The sequence below is a fragment of the Tarenaya hassleriana genome, unplaced genomic scaffold (genome assembly GCF_000463585.1).
Source record: "Tarenaya hassleriana unplaced genomic scaffold, ASM46358v1 Cleome31, whole genome shotgun sequence".
NCBI lineage: Eukaryota > Viridiplantae > Streptophyta > Magnoliopsida > Brassicales > Cleomaceae > Tarenaya > Tarenaya hassleriana.
The window spans coordinates 876746-895638 of NW_010966274.1; the positions used below are offsets into that span (position 1 = coordinate 876746).

The window sequence follows — 18893 nt, forward strand, 5'->3', positions numbered from 1 at the left end:
GTTCTTCTATTATGATTTTTTTAATGTATATAATTTAATTTTTTTTTTTTGGAATTTTTCTCCATAAAAGTATGTATTATCATACTTTTCAAAAGAAGATTGGAATAATAATGTGGCCCTCCTAATCAAATGGACATTGGAAGACGGCCAATTCGGGTTTCGTTTCGAGTTTGATTCGCTTATATTCAGGTTTGGTTATTACAGTTATAGAAATACTATAACCATTCGGTTTTTATATAAATTTCGGTTCAGTTCGGTTCGGTTTCAGTAAAAAGTTTATTTTTTTAAAGAAATTGTCGGTTTTTTCGGTTATTTTTTTATTCAGTTCGGTTTCGGTTTTTTCGGGTTTAAAGAAATCATAACCGTTCAGATTTGATGTCGGGTTCGGTTCAGATACGGTTATGTCTTATTCGGTTCGATTATTCGGTTAATAATCGAAATGACCACCCTATTTGATGAAGAAATAAAATTTAAAACAAAAGAGTAATTACAAAAATCACCCCATCAAATGATTTACCATCTTTAACCATATTTATCAAGATTATAACATATTTCACATCAAAACCATGATACAGAAAACATATTCGTTAGAATTATAATAAATCATGATAAATCTAAATAAACTCGTATATTTTATAAAAGGGTTTTAATCGATATACATCTATATATAAACCTTCCTATAATAATGTATAATATATATATATATATATATATATAAATCTTCCTATAATAATGTATAAAACATTTCATTAAACCTGTACTAAGAGATGCAGTCTCTTTGACTTGGACTTACCTTAGTGTGTCCTGAACTTCGCAACGTATCCCTGCAAAGCCAAAAATAAAAATTGTCGGATTTAAGGCAACACAGTACAGGAATTAGACATAAACCCTAGCTAAGAATCCCACCTCAACAAGCTTCACAATCTTGGTTTGGGAAACCGAAAGATACTGCTCAATGGATTCAGTATCGGTCGGAACTTGGTGGAACTGTACGGCCGTTCTAATCACCTTTTCCGCTGCCATTTTCACTGTCCTGTTATGCGCTTCTTTGCTTAGCCGGCCTTCTCGCCATATTGGTTTCAGCATTTCTTTGATTGTGTCGATAAGGGCGGTCCGGAAATGGCTCATTCCTTTCGTCCCTGCACCGGTCCGACCCTCTCTATCTTCTCTCGAGATCTTTATATTCGACGACATGTCACTTTTCTGCCAAGAATCGTACCCTCCTCCGGTAGCTTTGCTTCTTTTCGGGACGGCTTTGCAATAATTCTCATTCTCGGGTGTAGTCTTGTTCTGTTCAACCACGGAAGTTGCCACCATCTCTACGAAATGCAGTTCAGATTTCTTTTCCGGAACAGCTTCTTTGTATTGATTTTGACTGCAAGAACTGCCATTGACATCATCATTGCATTCTTCGTCTCGAGGGCCGCTCACAGAATCACCATCTCTGCCACGGTGGTGCATTTTTCCCTCCTCTTCACCTTTACTCGAGAAAAAAGTATCGATAAAACTGTCTTCTACTGTCTGTACATCCATGCCGTCAAGAAAGAGGTCATATATGGTACCATATGCAGGAAGTATTGAAGATGGAATGGTGAAAGATGGGCGGAAAGGTTCAGAAGGCTCCCAATCATTTGAAGAAATTTTCGCTTTCTTATTCGCAGTTTCGCCTTCAGGATCTTGACGAGAAGAAACAGAAAGGCCTTGAAACCCCAAAAGCGTTCCCAATCCGTAGAATTTATTCTTATTCTCAAACTGCCTCTGAGCACCAGAAGGAGAGGCGTGAAAAGAGTTACCGGAAGAAGCTGAATATCTATGCTCGTGAATGAAGCTGCTTCTAGGATTGGAGGGTTTGCCGTTATTACAAACTAAGGACCTGTTCTCAAGGCCATCGGCTCCGACATTTTGCTTCAGTCTCTCTCTACCCATGTCCTTTGATGATGAGATAAACCCGATATGCTCATTGTAAGACACAACTCTTGACTGACAAGCTATTCCTCTTACTCTATTGTCTGATGTTGTTCTTTCTGAAGAAACATAAGGAAAACAAACTACAGGTTGAACGATGAGCGTGAATTTAATCCACAGAGGTAATTATTCACAAATCAATACCATGATGCTGGAAAGGAAAATTTATCTCGGTAGATTACTCACCTTCACAAGGCCGAGCTTCACTGCTTCCAGCTAAATTGTTTCCTCCCTGTTGCCGGCTAGTGTTATTTAAAGTATCTTTCACATGAAGAAACCTACAGGACTTCCCTCTGATGCACCACCCTTTGGCAAAGAATTCACAAGCAATTTCTGCGCGTTTTCGTTGAGGTTCCTTCATTTCGCCACCAGGGGAAAAGCTTCTCAGCCTTATTTCAGGTGCAGGAAATCAGAAAACTAAAACTGTCAATGAGAATTGGTTAAAGCTTGAAAAAAAAAGGAATATACAGAAAGTTAATGTCTGAACAGTAAAGTGTAATGCCTATGCTAAACTATGTCTTGCCAGGGAAAAAAATTGCGGCCGAAATTGCTACACCTTGATCTTTTTCCGCATTTGTCGTCTTCAAACTTGATATTGCTTCGGTTTTTCCCAGAACTACAGGCGGCATTGGAATTCCGAGACCTGCCAGCACTGCCTGGAACAGAATCAGAACCATTTTCTCCAGCAGGGTTAACGAAACCCGTGTTCCCTGGTTTCGTGCCGATATTTTCATCTTCCGCCTTGATCTTGCTTGGCCTGTCCCCAGAAATACAAGCTCCATTGGATTTTTGACCCGTGCCAGATCGGCTCGGAACAGAATCAGAAGTCTTTTCTCCAGCTGCATTACCAGTCCTTGTGTTCCGAAGACTAACCAACGCAACTCTAGGCTTGTCATCGTTTTCCAGACTTAGATTGTTAACTTGTAAATTTCCTGTTGGCCGCTCAGAATCCTTATCACTTACACATGATTCATGGGCTTCTCTCTCTCCGGCCGAAGCCGGTTCCTTCACCGAGTTTTCGAAGCTTAGACATGTATCCTTTACTGTTGTCGATTGCTCGTCAGAAGGTGGGGCTGTCTTCAACACTCCATCATCAGAATTGGATTCGGGACATGAGCTGAATCCTTCTGGCCTGGAAGTACATGAAGCCAAGTGTCGATCCAATCTATTGAACTTGGAATCTCTTTCAACATCTGCATTACAAAAGTAAAATCATGAGAAGAGAAACAGACGTAACCATCTCCGAGCAACAACGCTAAACATATGGGTTCTTGCAAGGAACATGGGATGGTTCAGTTTTCGATCAAGTTCTTGTCTGAAATCATCAAGTTCTTGAGTTGTTTTCGATCAATCAATCACCAGTTTGACTGCCTAAGGACACTAACCTTTTTGGAAAACGGAAGATCTACTCGGTGAAGTACTAGATTCATCCACATCCTCATTCGCCGGTTCTTCCTCCTCCTCCTCCACCAACTCTTCCTCAATCGCTTCCTCTTCCTCTTCCTGGGGATCCTCTTCCTCTTCCTCTTCCTCAATCGCTTCCCATTCCTCAGGATCCTCTTCCTCTTCCTCTTCCTGGGGATCCTCTTCCTCGATCGCTTCCTCTTCCTGGGGATCCTCTTCCTCTTCCTCAATCACTTCCTCTTCCTCGGGATCCTCTTCCTCTTCTTCGGGGTCCTCTTCCCAATTCCCCTCCTCCTCTACTTCCACCTCTTCCTCTTCGAACTCAATTTCCTCAGCATCCATGGCGGAATCGGAGACGGGTCCCTGCCTCTCCATCGGCGCAAACACAGACATCGTATTAGTTGCCACAATGCAATACGACATCGTATTGTTTTCTCGATTGGGCCCATCATTTTGGTCTGCTTTTTAAAGGCCCATATTACAAATGGGCCACTTAAATTAATGGGCTTCATAACATGACCTATGTATATAAAAATTAGGGGTGTAAAACGAGTTGCGGATCGCAGGCCGGCTCGTAAATCGACCCATATTTTTCCGAACTGGACTAAAAAAAATTAAATTTTTTTAATATTTTTATATATTTTTAAATATTTTTATATACAAATTATATTTTTTTATTACATATTTAGTTTGTTTTTGTTTAAAATTTTATTTTTTTATTATATTTTAAATATTTTAAATATTTTTTAAATATGAAAATTAGTTTTATATATTTTTTAATATTAAAGTTTTATTTATGGTAGTAAGTCAGGGGAATGCTCCAAGAATATGACACCCAACAACTCGTATCAGATTCATCGTGAGTGGTAAAAACGGATAGGCCTAGCTTCCACGTAATGTCAAAGAGATGGAAAACTCAGAATCATGTTCTTTCATAGATGTAAGAGCTCATGGGGCATAACAAGTTCCAAAGAGACTCATGGCACTGTAACAGACTCAGAAGAAAAACTATAAGTTATCAAGGAACATTTGTTATTCACATTTGTGAGTGATTTATATGTGTCATTACCTAATGCTAATTCACAAAGCCATGTTCCATTCAAGATGCTTGCCGGAAAAAAAAACACGAGATAAGTTGGTAAACTCGTTCAACAATCATGATTCCTTCATTTAAATCAGTGTGAAACAATTCAAGTAATAGAGAAGAAGAAAACCAAGAAAGCAAAATGAAGCATACTCCTTCAGTGCTCAAGATCCTAGCAGCACAATGCAATCGCGGACCGACTCGTTTGCATGGGCGGATCCAGCTCTTTAGCAGTGGGGTCACAGGCCCCCACCCTTTTTTTTAAAACAAAATATTTTCTTTACAAAATTTATAAAATTTTACACAAATTATTATATGCCCCCATAAAATAATTAAAATTACTATTATGAAATTAACTTTGCCCCCAATCATAAATCTTTCTGAGTCCGCTACTGCTCGTTTGGTTCACGGGTTAAGACGATATGGGCTGGACTGATATATTTTTGGCTCACTAAAAAACGGGCTGGGTTGGGCTGGACTAAAAAAATTTTAGATGAAACGAGTCGGGTTGGGTCGGACCGGGCCAGTCCGTTTTACACCCCTAATAATATTAAGAATAACCGAAGATTTAAAATTAGTGATTTAATTTAATTTATTATTGTTCTCATGAAATGTATAGGATTTTAACATTTAATCACTGAGGCAAAGTGATGAAGAAAAGAAAAAGATAGTTCTCATAGATAAAAAGAAAAATAAAATCATATATCGTAGGGGTGTAAAATGGGCAGGTTGAGTCGGGTTCGGATCAGACTTAATTCGGGCAGTAGATTTTTTCGGGTCGGGCCGGTTCATCCATTTATTTTTTGGACCTATGATTGGAGGCTCGGTGGCCTGCAGCCTGACTCTATAGGGTTTTGGGCGGGTTTGAACCGGGTTTCGAATTTTTTCTATTTAACAAAAAATAAATACTAATGCATAATAATAATAATAATAATAATAATGTTGAGTTATTTAGCAATTTAAAAAAAATCAACAATAGCAAATTTTCATCCGTATCAATTACAATAAAAAACTTTTAAATCTAAAAAATAATCTAAAAATAATCATATAAATTTTAAAATACATAAATTATCTAATATTTTTAATATATATAATATATAAAAAAAGATATTCGGTACACTAAAAAATATAGAAAAACATCGAGGTGGAACATAAAAATCAAATTAAACTCATAATATATATATCTAAATTAAACCAAAATCTAATCAAACCGTTCAATAATATATAAAAGATATAAATAAAAGTTTTTATATAATATTGTGGGATATCAAATCACGAATGAAAGTAGAAATCTAATAATATAATTTTTTTGGGCTAAATGGATGGGTCGGACGGATTTCGGGCCGAACTCGATTCAGGCCTAAATTTTTTCGGACCGGTCCGGTCCGTCCATTTATTTAACGGGTCTATATTATTAGAAATAAGCCTTTACTTTTTCGGACGGGTTTCGGACTGGATTTTGGACTTTGGGTTCTATTTGCATATTCTCTTTTTAAAATTTAAAGATGTGGAAGGAAATACATATAAAATTATCGCATCCCCAGTTTTTATATAATAAAATATATGTAGGAGTGCCTAAACCTGCGGGTTTTCGATTACCCGGTCTCGCAGGTACTCAAAACACGGGTATTCGCTATACAATGAAAACGAAAACGAGTTCGATGAAGCAAAAAATTTGGACCGCGAGTTTGAGTTCGAGTTTTGTTTGAACGGCGACGGGTACTTTCGGATATCCAGATTTGAATAAAATGATGATTATATCCTTAATATTTTAATATATTTATAATAATTATTAAAAATATTTGTATATTAAATTACTAAAATACCTTTAAAATCAACAAAAGTCAATATTTTCCTATGATTTTGATGGTTCGGATACCCACGGGTTGTTGAATTCGGCGATGGATATCTGAGCCGTAGTTATCTAAATTTTACAAAAACGAAAACGAAATAATCTTTTTTTTCAAAATCCATGAAGACGAAAACGAAATTTGAATATCCAAACAATTAGAATAACCGATCCGTATCCACCATCTCTATATATAGAAGCAGATGTACCTAACATACTTTGATAAGGGAAATTTGTATATAAGATAAATCAATAATAAGCTCAAATTAATATTATATATTAAAACTATATATAATTCGACCAAACTATTCAATCCAATAATTCTTAATTTGATATAAATATATAATAATAAATCGAATTACATCATTCATAGATATATTTAAAGGGATAGAGCAGCTAGGAGTATAACACAAACTATAACCTCCCAACATATAAAATATCAATTGGGTGAACTATGAAAATTATATAAATACAATTTATAAAATTCATGAAAAAAAAAAGTGTAGTGGCCACAACTTTTATGGATAGCTTTTATGCCCCCGACGATTGCGCACCAATCCATGCTACAAAGCCCCAAAAAAAAAGTCAAAGGTCAAAAAGTCAAAACTTCAAGACAGAGAGCTCAAGATGCGATCTCAGCCGTCCGATCAGAAGCCGTCCGAAGATGAGTATGGAGGGCATTTCGTCATAATAATTAATGGTCGGGCTTGCTTGATGCGGAATGCAACATCCCCGATTTCCTGGCCCGTGAATGTTCGTCCGTCACGTGCCAACTCTTTTGTCGTCTTATCCACATTTAAATTAATCATCGCAATTATTATTATTATTACAACCAACTATTTCAATTTAACTAATTTTACCGACTTCATACACCCAAAATGTTGAACGATTTAGATAGGAGTGGTGGTTGAATTTATTCGACTTTTGGAAATTCGATTTTATCCAAAAATGGAATATCTTGAAAAATGAAATATTTAGTTAATTAATCATATGTTTGAAATCTAATTTCATTAGTTCAGTCTTTTACCGTTGCACTAAATCAGAGACGAAATAGAATTGATTTTAATATACAAAATTTAAAGATGCCAATTAGTAATTGAATATCATTTAAGATATTTCGTGATCTATTGAAAAAATTTTATTTGATCGATGAAATATGCATAGTTAAGTTTTGGTTTTTTGTTTTCAACCGTAGAGTATTTAAGAATATCCAACTAATTACAAATTATATTTAAATTTTGTTGAAAATAATGACATTATCATTAAATAATTAATGATCAAATTTAGGGTTTCATCACATAGAAAATTATGATATTAAAAAATTGAATATCCACCAACGATAAATTCAAAATGAATAAAAACTATAAAAAATTTTAAATTTATAAAATGGTGGAATACAAAATTTTAAACTTTTTATTAGACAAATTTATTTTCAAACTTGTAAAATATATCATTATAATTATCAAACTTGTAAAATATATTATTATAATTTTCAAATTTATTAATTAGTGTTAGAAAAAATATTGACATTGTTGATTCAAAAATTAGTTTGAGATTTATAATAATACATTTTATAAGTTTAAAAATTATAATGACACATTTTAAAAGTTTAAAAATAATTTTGTTAGGCGAAAAATTTAAAATTTTATTTTTATCATTTTTTATTGATTTTACGCATTCAAAATCGTATATTTCAAAATTATAGACATTCGTATATATGTACCATTTTTAAAACCGAGAGAATAAATATAAATAAGAATTGTAGAAATTATAATTTGAATATTCTAAATCCTACATAAATATGTGATATTACATTAGTAATATATTGCATTTAAACATTGTTATAGAAACTCAAATCTATTTGTTATTTAATTTAATACACCAGAACGTGTTCTTGGACCACTAAATTCTCACACTGCCATCCATTGCTGTTAGTGTCAATGGGAATGAGGCTTGCGTTCACAACGCCGTCATCTAGATCTAACGGTCACAAGAAGGCCATCACTCCACACTGAAACGTACGCGAACCGTCCGATGAGAATATACATCATTATCTTCGATGCGCCTCACACCACGTGATTACTGCCAATATTCTTCCTCCGTAAGAAAAAAACAGAGGAGAAAAAAAAGGAGCATTTAATTTAGTTAATTAATATTTGCAGCTGAAATTATTTTTACCTGCACTCACGTCCTGCTCTCTCTCTCCCCATCCCTCTTTCTCTCTCTACAAAAGTTGCGAAAGAGACCTCCAATGGCGGAATGAGGTTCTGGAGAGATTAGTGGAAGACTATAGAGTGGAGAAAAGAGAAGCATTGAGCTCGATTCTCCGAGGAAATCGAGTAGAAGCTCGAAGATGCTTCGATTCGCCATCGCGTGTCTTGTCGTTTTCTCATTCGGTCTCTCAACTTCTTCAGCTCGACCAGGTTTGTTTCACTCATTGCCTTCTCGTTTCGCTTGCTTTTGTGGAGTGGTTTCTCCGAATCTCAACTTCGATTTTTTTAATCTGATTCAGTTTCCTTTGCGGTCTTTCCTTATTTCCAATTCGGTCGATCCATGTTCTGTAATTTCGGTTCAAATTTGTTGTTAGGAGACTGCAAACCTTTTGATCTCAAATTCAAAGCGACATTTGAAAGCTGGCAAGCTAGATTCTGGGAATAATGGCTGAAAAGATAGGATTTGAAATTTATTGACAAAATCTCGTTAGCTGCTTTGGTTTTGGGTGCTGAATTTAGTTAGTTGGTAGTCTTGGTCCCAGTGGTATTGGGGACTGCTTATCTTGCCGGTTTCGCATCTCGAGCTTCAGGGAAATGCCTAGTTGTGTGTAGTATTTTACTTCTGGGTTTTAGCGCATAAGCTTAATTACAGACGGGGGAGTTATTTTGTGATATAGTTTCATTTGAATTTGCCAAATTACTCCTTGTAATTGATATTTTAGGAAACAACGTTGCATGGGACTGTGAATCATCTGGTTTATGTTGATTTCAGAGCTCTGACACGGGGGATTTAAGTTCTTGTAATGAGGTTAATCTCTGTATTCTTCGTGAGCTCATTGAATATTTTCTTGAACTGCAGCGCCATATGCCCTGCGCATCAGCTGTGGAGCGCGTCAAAATGTCCGAACTCCACCAACTTATGCACTTTGGTTCAAGGATATTGCATATACAGGGGGCATCCCTGCCAATGCTACGCCTCCTAGTTACATTACTCCTCCTCTGAAAACGCTAAGGTATTTCCCTCTTTCCGGAGGCCCTAATAACTGCTACAATGTTGTGAGGGTGCCAAAGGGACACTACTCTGTCAGGATCTTCTTTGGGCTAGTTAATCTTCCGAATTTTGATAAAGAACCTCTCTTCGACATATCCATCGAAGGGACTCAAATATTGTCATTGAAATCTGGTTGGAGCCGTCATGATGACCAAGTATTTGCTGAAGCCCTCATGTTTCTTTTGGACGGCACAGCTACAATCTGCTTCCATGGTACTGGTCATGGAGACCCTGCAATCCTTTCTATAGAAATTCTCCAGGTCGATGATCAAGCATACAATTTTGGTCAAGGTTGGGGCCATGGAATGATCCTCAGAACAGCCACAAGGCTGACTTGCGGTACGGGGAAGCCTAGATTTGATGAAGATTACAGCGGGGATCACTGGGGTGGTGATAGGTTTTGGAACCCCGTTAGAACTTTCGGTGAGAATACTGATTCTCCAATATCAACTGAAAATACAATTAAACAAGCTTCAAGCCCACCCAACTTTTATCCCGAAGCACTTTATCAGACAGCACTTGTCGGTACTGATAATGAGCCTGACTTGACATATAGTATGGATGTAGAACCCAACAGAAACTATTCGATATGGTTGCACTTTGCGGAGATCGACGCTACAGTCACTGGTGTTGGAAAAAGAGTGTTTGATATAGTGATAAATGGTGACACCGTCTTTGAAGACATAGATATCATAAACATCAGCGGTGACCGCTATGCAGCACTTGTTCTTAACAAAACTGTCACCGTGAGTGGGAGAACCTTGACCATTGTTGTACGGGCTAAAGAAGGTAGCCATGCTCTTATCAATGCCATTGAGGTCTTTGAAATCATAACGGCGGAGTTCAAGACATTTCGAGACGAAGGTAAACATTCTTTAATGGACGCTAATAAAAGCTTGCTCATCCTATATTCCTTGATTGCCTGAACTGATTCTTCCTGCCTAATTTGTGCCTGTGTAAGAAGATGAGATGTTAGTTTCTGTCATTCCCATTTGAGAGAAAGGTCTATTCACATTGGTGGTAATCAAGCTAGGTTTACAGTATCGATTGGAAAGATTTTTACTGTGTTTTATGGATCTCATTCTTCTAGCCCTTTTATGAGCCAGTGGTTACAGTGAATCTTATGGAAAGTTGCCTAACTTGGCCTTCTTTTATATCGCAGTCAGCGCTTTACAGAAACTGAAAACATCATTAGGGCTTCCTTCGAGGTTTGGATGGAATGGTGACCCATGTGTTCCCCAACAACATCCATGGAGCGGAGCTGATTGTCAGTTTGACAAGAACAACAGCAGATGGTTCATCGACGGACTGTATGGCTCCTTTCCCTTGCTTCACACATTCACACACTGCATATTTCACGATATTCCCTGGTTTTAATGAAAGAAGCCTTGAAAGAAGCACAGTCGCTTTAGTATGATCTTAGATTTTTTTTTATGCTGGAAAATAGAAGGCAGCCGATTTCATGCTGAGGTAGTTGAAGTACTTAATGCAACTCCACATGGTCAGATACAAATACATTTGCATTAAACCGAGATATGAATGCTAGCCTTGAACTTTCTTTCATTTTTTGCTACTTGGTAATCAGAGCTGAAAAGATATCTCTTCTTGATTCTGGTCTTTCATCATGTGAAAATATTCATACTTAAAAAGTTATGAAACCTATACTAATAGGGAAATGAACAAGCAGGGTTACAGAATCTAAAACCCGTCCAAATCATGGGCCGACATTGTTTTTTCGCGTTGGTCGGTTAAACGAGTCGTCAGTAAGGTCTTCTCCAATCGTTTTGGTTAAAACTCGATATGATTATTATCATAGTTGCCCCCATTAAAGAGCCTCTCAGTATTTTGCTACTGTGCTTTGTTCTTCCACATGGTTTTAATATTTTGCTATTGTATTTCTCTTGGTCTATTGAATCGATTCAAACTCATATATCTTGCAGTGGTCTTGATAACCAAGGGCTGAAGGGTGTTCTTCCGAGTGACATATCAAAGCTACGGCATCTGCAGAGCATGTAAGTCATATATATATTATTTAGAATCATATTGAAATTGCTTGTTTTGGGCATTCACGATCAGACAAATGTAATCTTCTGCACAATTTCAATTGTTTGTTGAACAATTAAGTAAGCATAAAAATGAGGAATCGTGCTAATGGTTTAATTTTTTTTGGATTTGTGTTATAGAAACTTGAGTGAAAACAACATTCATGGAGGAATTCCCGCATCAGTTGGAAACATTACGAGCTTGGAAGTATTGTAAGTATTCAGTTCTGTTCGGTTCTTTCCCTGAGCTTATTTTCACTAACTTTTTTTTTTCCTATTCAAAATCAAAGACGTAAAATTGGTTTGTGAAGAAATTCCAAGCAAAAACTCAACAGTTTTGATGAAAGCTTCAATGCCTTTTAGATTAAATGTCATAATCAAACCTAGAACACGTTAAAGGGTCGTGGAGAAGACGGAGATATTATGTATGCAAACTAGGGGTGACCATTTCAGGTTTTTATTCGGGTTTGGTTTTTGTTGATAAAGCATACTCATTTTTCAAAGAAAATTTCGTATTTTTGTTATATTTTTTATTCGATTCGGTTTGGATTCGGTTTTTCAGGTTTCTATAGAAGTCATAGCCATTCAGTTTTTATATCGAATTTGATTCGATTACAGTTATGTATTATTCAGTTATTAACCAAATTGGTCACCCCTAATACAAACGCAATGATCTTATTTCCTAATGATTTTGTCGATGTTATTTTGCAGGGACCTCTCGTACAATTTTTTCAATGGATCTATCCCCGAAACCTTAGGACAGTTGACGGCCTTGCGAATTCTGTAAGATTTTTTTTACTCACTGTAAAGAGACAGATATCTATCTGAAACCTAAACTCCGCTCTCACATTTCAGGAATCTCAACGGGAATTCATTGTCAGGGAAAGTTCCGGCGACTTTAGGCGGAAGGCTTCTGCATAGAGCAAGTTTCAAGTATGAATAGCAGGAAACAATATGATAACCTACTTCTTTTCCTTTTTTTTCATGAAATATACGAGTTTCCGGATGGGTAACTGTTCATTTTGTTTCTGCAGTTTCACGGATAACAAAGGTCTATGTGGAATCCCGGGACTTCCAGCATGCGGGCCTCACCTATCGGCCAGAGCCAAGATCGGGATTGCATTCGGTGTTAGTTTAACGTTTTTGTTGATCGTTTCATGCGCGATGATATGGTGGAAACGACGGCAAAATATCCACCGAGCACATCAAATGGCAGGTAATAAGCTTTACATACATGCATATACACATCTTCCAAACCCCGAAAAGGGGCTAATATTAGTTTTGGTCATTTCAGGTTTCAGTTTCTGAAAAGCTATAACCATTTGGTTTTTTATATCGAATTTGGTTCGGGTTCGATTTGGATTCGATTTTTATTGATAAAAATACTCATTTGTCAAAGAAATTTTCGGTTTTTTCATATCTTTTTTATTCGGTTTGGTTCGGTTCAATTTTTTCGTTTTTAGAGAAATCTTAATCATTCGGTTTTTATATCGGATTCGGTTCGGTTACACTGATGTGTTATTCGGTTGGACTAGTCGGTTATTAACCAAATCAATCACCCCTAGTTAATATAGATTCTTTCAAAAACTAAACTAAACTAAACGTTTTCAATTCCGATTTTCTGGAAATTTTTGCAGCTAGAGGATCTGCATATGCCAAAGCAAGAACCCATCTGTCCCATGACATTCAGATGACTCGGCATCAAACCCATGGAAATGCTCGTACCGCCGTCGAGAATGGCCCGAGCCTTTTGTCGTGATTACCCGAAAATCACGAAAACCCGAATCCCCGACCCGATACTTTTTTTCTCTTCTCTCCCGTAAACGGTTCTGCTGCTTTAGCCGTCACCAAGGGAAAAGAACAAAGGAGGTAAGAAGTAGACTTTGAATCTTCTTTGTTCTGCCTCTATGGGAACAAAAGAGGAAATACATGTTTTTGTACATTTGTCTTGATTTCTTTACAAAGCAAAACTATAACCAGTTTTAGCAATAAATAGAAGTAGGAATTGATTTTGTAATATTTTTTTTACCCTTCACTTTTACTGTTTGTGGTGTTTTGTTTTTTTGTTCATGGGTTCCTAAGGGAAACTACAAGAGACTTTGTGGAGGCTAATGTGTAAGATGAGAGTGAGAAGAACAAAAAAGAAAAAAAAAATTCAAAAGAAACCTTCAATTTTTAAAATGATCATAAATAAATTTCCCAACTATTTATAAATTCTGATCTTTAAAATCCATCAAAAAAAAATTACGTTTAAAAACATTTATTTAAAACCTAAATTATTCAAAAATCCAAATAAAATATAAAATTTTATTAAAATACTTAAATGTTATTCTAATTTTTATTAAATTATGGGGTAATCGCATAAAAATACCCGAATTTTCATAAAAATCCCAAATAAATATCCGAACTATAAAATTGTCATATAAATATCTGAACTTTTCAAAACTTCCACATAAATACCCAAACTTTTAAATTTTTTCCAAATCAAACAAACGCAACTGGTGACTCAGCAAAAAACTGCTGACTCAGCATTCAAAATATATATATATATATATATATATATATATATATTAAAAATAAAATTATTTATAATTAATAAAACACATATACACATAACTACAATATATATATATATATAATTACTAATGCATATATGTTACAATAAAAATAATTATAATTAAATTTATTATTAAAAATAATAATAATGCATTATTATTATTTTAAAAATAATAATGCATAATTATTTTTATGCATTATTATTTTCATCGATGACGATTGACCTGCAAACCAAGAAAGCAAACCGCAGAGACCGAACCTCGACCAAGAGAAAGATAAGTATTCGACATCCTAACTCTGATTCCTTTAAGTTGTTCACAGATTTTAGGGTTTCGCTTTGGGATTAGATTTCATGTTCATATGTTATTGCATGAGTATACGTTACACACGCACACACATTTGCACAGATGAATTATGAGTTCAGATCACTCGATGTGAGTGAGTCTACGTCTCGGCAGGTTTCCAATCACCGGAAAACCAGAGTCCATCTACTATAATTAACAAGAGATACGCATACATACATGTTACATCTCTTTACCGAGAACTTACAACACGTACTCTTCCATTGTTTCAGGTAAGCGCCAAGAAGCCATACTCCAGAAGGTTGCTTTCAACGATTCATGAAGAACTTCAGGTATCTTCTTTGAGAACTCCAGGTCTGAGACCTCTTTCTTGTATCTCTCTTTCAGGTGAGATTTCTCGCCTTTGTTCTTGAATCTGTAACCCCTTTGGCTTTTATAGAAAAGCTCAAAATGGTCCAAGTAACGTATTCTCTTGTAACAGAATACCAAACTTCAGTTTCAGATCTTTAATCAAATCTTGACTTCAAATCTGAGCCTTTGATCTTGAATCAACATTCGACAATAATGTTAAATTTATAGTGATCACACTAATTCATTATGTTCATACATTATATATCTTACTAATCATTTGATTAAAACATCATAAATTTAACGCTATGAGCTATGAGATCAATATGTGACCATACTATATTTCGGATCACATGGTCACAGTTAGAGAAGGGTATATGTTGAAGTCAAAATAACAAAATAAGGGTATTTTTTATAATGGCCCCATTAAAAGGGCATTATATCAAAAATACACTTACTTTGCTATTTTTACTTCAACACATACATTTCTCCAACTGTGATCATATGATCCATGTTATCCAAAATATAGTGTGGTCGTATTTTGATTTTATTGATTATAACGTTAAATTTATGGTGATCACACTAATTCATTATGTTCATACTTTGTATATCTTACTAATTATTTGATTAAAACATCATAAATTTAATATTATGGACAATGGGATCATGATGTGATCACACTATATTTCGGATCACATAGGTCATATGGTCACAACTGGATAAGGGTATGTGTTGAAGTCAAAATATCAAAATAAGGGTATTTTTGATAATGCTCCATTAAAAGCGGATAGTTTATATAGATTTTTTTAATTGAATTAAATATTTCTTCATTTTATTTTATATAGTTTCTAAAATCTTATATCGATGAGGCATAATATGATATAAACTTTTATTAGCACATGTGATTATTATATTCGTGTGGATTTTCAATTTTAACTTTAAACAAATATTGATGTTTCAAGAAAATATACAAAAAAAAAACTTAATTTGTATTAACTTTCTAAAAATAATGAATATTCTAAATAAAAATTACAATAAAAGTATGAAGAACTTTTTGTTTACTTAAAAATTGTTAGTTTAAGTTTTTCAATATAATTGGTATGAAGTCTAGACGAATTACTATGAAACAATTAGTTTCCAAATATCAAGAACGAAAATATTAAAGAAGAAAACAAAATAGGGTAAAAACCAGAATTATCTAAAATTTCTATGATTTACATTTCCTGTAAAGTTATGTCATGACACTCTTACGAAATATATTGTAGATACAACGATTTACATTTTCCGTAAATCAGAGTTTTTGAAGAAGAGAGCTAATTTATGGATTCATTGTATCTCTGTCTGTAACTAAGACTGTTTAATAATATTCGTTTGATATATATTATTTTATTGTATTTTATTTATTTGATATAAATCTATATAATTAATAATATATTTAATCTCAAAATTTCATTGTTTTGTAAGCAAATATTCTAAATTTTGAGATAAATTGATATATTACATCTTTCGACCGACCTTGATCTTCTGAGAATGGTTCGAGTGTGGACATGTCTATCGAGACTCGAAAGATGGTGAACTATGTCTGAGTGAGGCATAGCTAGAGGAAACTCTGGTGGAGGTCCGCAACGATACTGCATAAATCGTTCATCTGATTTGGGTATAGGGGCGAAAGACTAATCGAACTATTTAGTAATTGTTTCCTCCGAAGTTTTCCTCAAGATACTGGAGAGTTCGGGTGCAAGTTCTATCGGGTAAAGCCAATTATTAGAGGCATCGGGGGCGCAATGCCCTTGATCTATTCTCAAATTTTAAATAGGTAAGACGGGGCGACTGTTTTGTCGAGTCCTCGAGAAACGTTTAATCAAGTAAAGCATATTTATTATTATTATTTTTTAAAAAAAATATTAATTGGATATATATATATATATATATATATATATTATACACTAGAATTATCTAGAATTTCTATGATTTGTCTCTTTAATTCTAAAACCATTAATATTCAAATCTAAAAAGTTCTGTTTTTTTAAAGATATAACAAATTATGTATATCCAAAAAACAAGGAAAGAAGGAAACAAAAGAAAAAAAACAAAATTAGTTTTAAAATGTACAACTATGGTGTTTCTGAAAAATCATATGCTTAACCATAATTCAAATATCTTTGGATTTCAATTTCTCAATTATTGTCCAGAAGAAAGATTGTATCATGAAATGTTTTTATAGGTAATTATGTTCAATTATAAACGGATATTTTTAAATCTTACACATGATTAATTACAAATTACAACTCGCATAAATTTAAAATTAAATTTAAAATTACACTATCCAATAAAATCAATTTTCGGTACTACTTTTGTATTATATGTTTCTGCCCAAACCAGAAAATAAATAAACACATTATTTTGACCAGGTCAGCATCAGGTGAGCCGAGGGAGTAAATAAATTATTTCCGTAGATATTAAATAACGAAAAAAAATTATAAAATACGAATTTTTGTAAAGTGAAAGACATGAGGTGCGGGGCGTGAAATTCACGCGCCATCATGTTCCCCGTCACGTGACAAAAGCCTTTGCTCCTCCTCCAGTCTTCGTCTTTGATTGAACAATGCATCAGTCCGATCATCTCGAAATTTTTAAACACAAAAAAGGTGAAATTTTTTCCACACGTGCGCATGACGTCATAATTGTAGGGACTGTCCGCACTAAATTTAATAAATTAATTAAATAATTTTTGAAATTTCATTTTCGTTGGTAAAATAAAATATTATCATTTTTTAATAATAATAAAAGCCTTCACGTGACCATGTGTCAGTCATCTGTAGGCAGGCTGTCAGCCATTCAGCCTTCACAATATATACACAAATTTGACGACATAATTATATAAACAAATAAATATTAAAACTTGAAATAATTTATTGTTTATTATTTCTGAAAATAAATAATATTAGTAAGTTTAACGTTCTACGAAATCAATTTTATTCCGGCGTAATTTGAACTCGGATGGTTTATTAAAATTATTTATTTAAAAATTACTCAATTTTATAAATTTTAAATATTTTATTTGAATTTTTAACTAATTTCATTTAATTTTACAAAAATAAAATTAATTTCCTAATTTAAAAAAATCTAACTAAATATTGGTTCAGGTACTCGTGCACCGTATCGATGACGTGTCAAAAAGTAATTCGATGCGAAAGTGAATTTCCAACAATATCCAAAGGAAGAGGACAAATGGTCAAATGAAAGAATTTCTTGAATATTATGACCAACCAGAAGACGACACGTCATCAGAAACATCATACTCTTGTTTTTCATTATTTGCGTATGCGATGCATCTCTGATCCTGCACTCGATTCTCATCCATCTACTATGTGGTCCTCTCTCTCTCTCTCTACTTCGTACATATAGATACATATATACATGCGTGTAGAGATGGACGTTTCAGTATCTGGTTTGGATTCAATTCGGGAATATTTTGGTTCGGTTTTTTCGGTTTTGCAAAATTTTGTACCAATCGATTATTATTTCATATCCGATTCGATTCGTTTTTTATTTTGTTTTAATTCGGTTTTTGTTTTATTAAAAAAATAGATTTTTAAAATAAATTTTCGATTTTTTTAAAGTTCGGTTCGGTTTTGAAAAATTCAGTTTTCTCGAATTTTATACGATTCAATTCAGAAAAAATACCGTATTTTTTGTTCGATACTTTTCAATCCTGAAGAACCGTAGCAAAACGTCACATGTGTGTAGAATTCATAACACATATATGTGTATATATATGTATATAATATAAGACAATTTGAAACTAATTAACAAATCTTGGAAACCCTAATTAAGAAGAGTTTTTTTTTTTTGGATGTGGGGTTACGTTTTATGTGTATATGGGATTAGGGTTACGGCAGCACTGTTACTATTGCATGGACAAAATATATCATTCTTGGAAATTTTGGAACCCTAATTATTTAATATCTAATTATTGCATGTAGAAGACAAGCAGCAGCTACATAGATCATGTGAATCTAGTTTTTCGACATTTCAGATATATTTTTTTTTGTTTTTATGCTTGCAAAAGGAATGTG

The 18893-nt window shown here is 34.3% G+C and overlaps 2 protein-coding genes across 3 annotated transcripts; one reads left to right on the forward strand and one right to left on the reverse strand.

Moving 5' to 3' along the window:
- Positions 1-643: 643 nt before the first annotated feature.
- On the reverse strand, positions 644-3748 carry LOC104820558 (protein FRIGIDA-ESSENTIAL 1-like). 2 transcript variants are annotated; one of them, XM_010551041.2, is made up of 5 exons: positions 3351-3748; positions 2522-3158; positions 2152-2354; positions 907-2048; positions 644-824 (listed from the first exon to the last, which is right to left on the reverse strand). In XM_010551041.2, the coding sequence occupies exons 1-5, from the start codon at positions 3742-3744 to the stop codon at positions 795-797; spliced, it is 2406 nt and encodes an 801-aa protein (XP_010549343.1). In that variant the 5' UTR covers positions 3745-3748; the 3' UTR covers positions 644-794. The 2 variants fall into 2 exon arrangements, with proteins under 2 accessions (XP_010549343.1, XP_010549345.1); XM_010551043.2 differs by having other exon boundaries at positions 645-824; positions 907-2024.
- A 4729-nt stretch (positions 3749-8477) lies between these two features.
- On the forward strand, positions 8478-13714 carry LOC104820560 (probable LRR receptor-like protein kinase At1g51890). The gene is made up of 9 exons (XM_010551045.2): positions 8478-8725; positions 9375-10430; positions 10729-10876; positions 11507-11578; positions 11750-11821; positions 12320-12391; positions 12464-12541; positions 12643-12824; positions 13246-13714. Exons 1-9 carry the CDS (start codon positions 8656-8658, stop codon positions 13365-13367), a joined length of 1872 nt encoding a protein of 623 aa, XP_010549347.1. The 5' UTR covers positions 8478-8655; the 3' UTR covers positions 13368-13714.
- Positions 13715-18893: the final 5179 nt, after the last annotated feature.

Bases quoted from the DNA above. Each gene is read 5' to 3' on its own strand.
- LOC104820560 (XM_010551045.2), top strand. From the start codon at position 8,656: ATGCTTCGATTCGCCATCGCGTGTCTTGTCGTTTTCTCATTCGGTCTC. The intron at 12,392-12,463 runs GTAAGATTTTTT...CTCACATTTCAG, and splicing joins TTGACGGCCTTGCGAATTCT to GAATCTCAACGGGAATTCAT. The intron at 12,825-13,245 runs GTAATAAGCTTT...AAATTTTTGCAG, and splicing joins CCGAGCACATCAAATGGCAG to CTAGAGGATCTGCATATGCC.
- LOC104820558 (XM_010551041.2), bottom strand. From the start codon at position 3,744: ATGGAGAGGCAGGGACCCGTCTCCGATTCCGCCATGGATGCTGAGGAA. The intron at 2,355-2,521 runs GTGTAGCAATTT...ACCTGAAATAAG, and splicing joins AAATGCGGAAAAAGATCAAG to GCTGAGAAGCTTTTCCCCTG. The intron at 2,049-2,151 runs GTGAGTAATCTA...TTCAACCTGTAG, and splicing joins TGAAGCTCGGCCTTGTGAAG to TTTGTTTTCCTTATGTTTCT.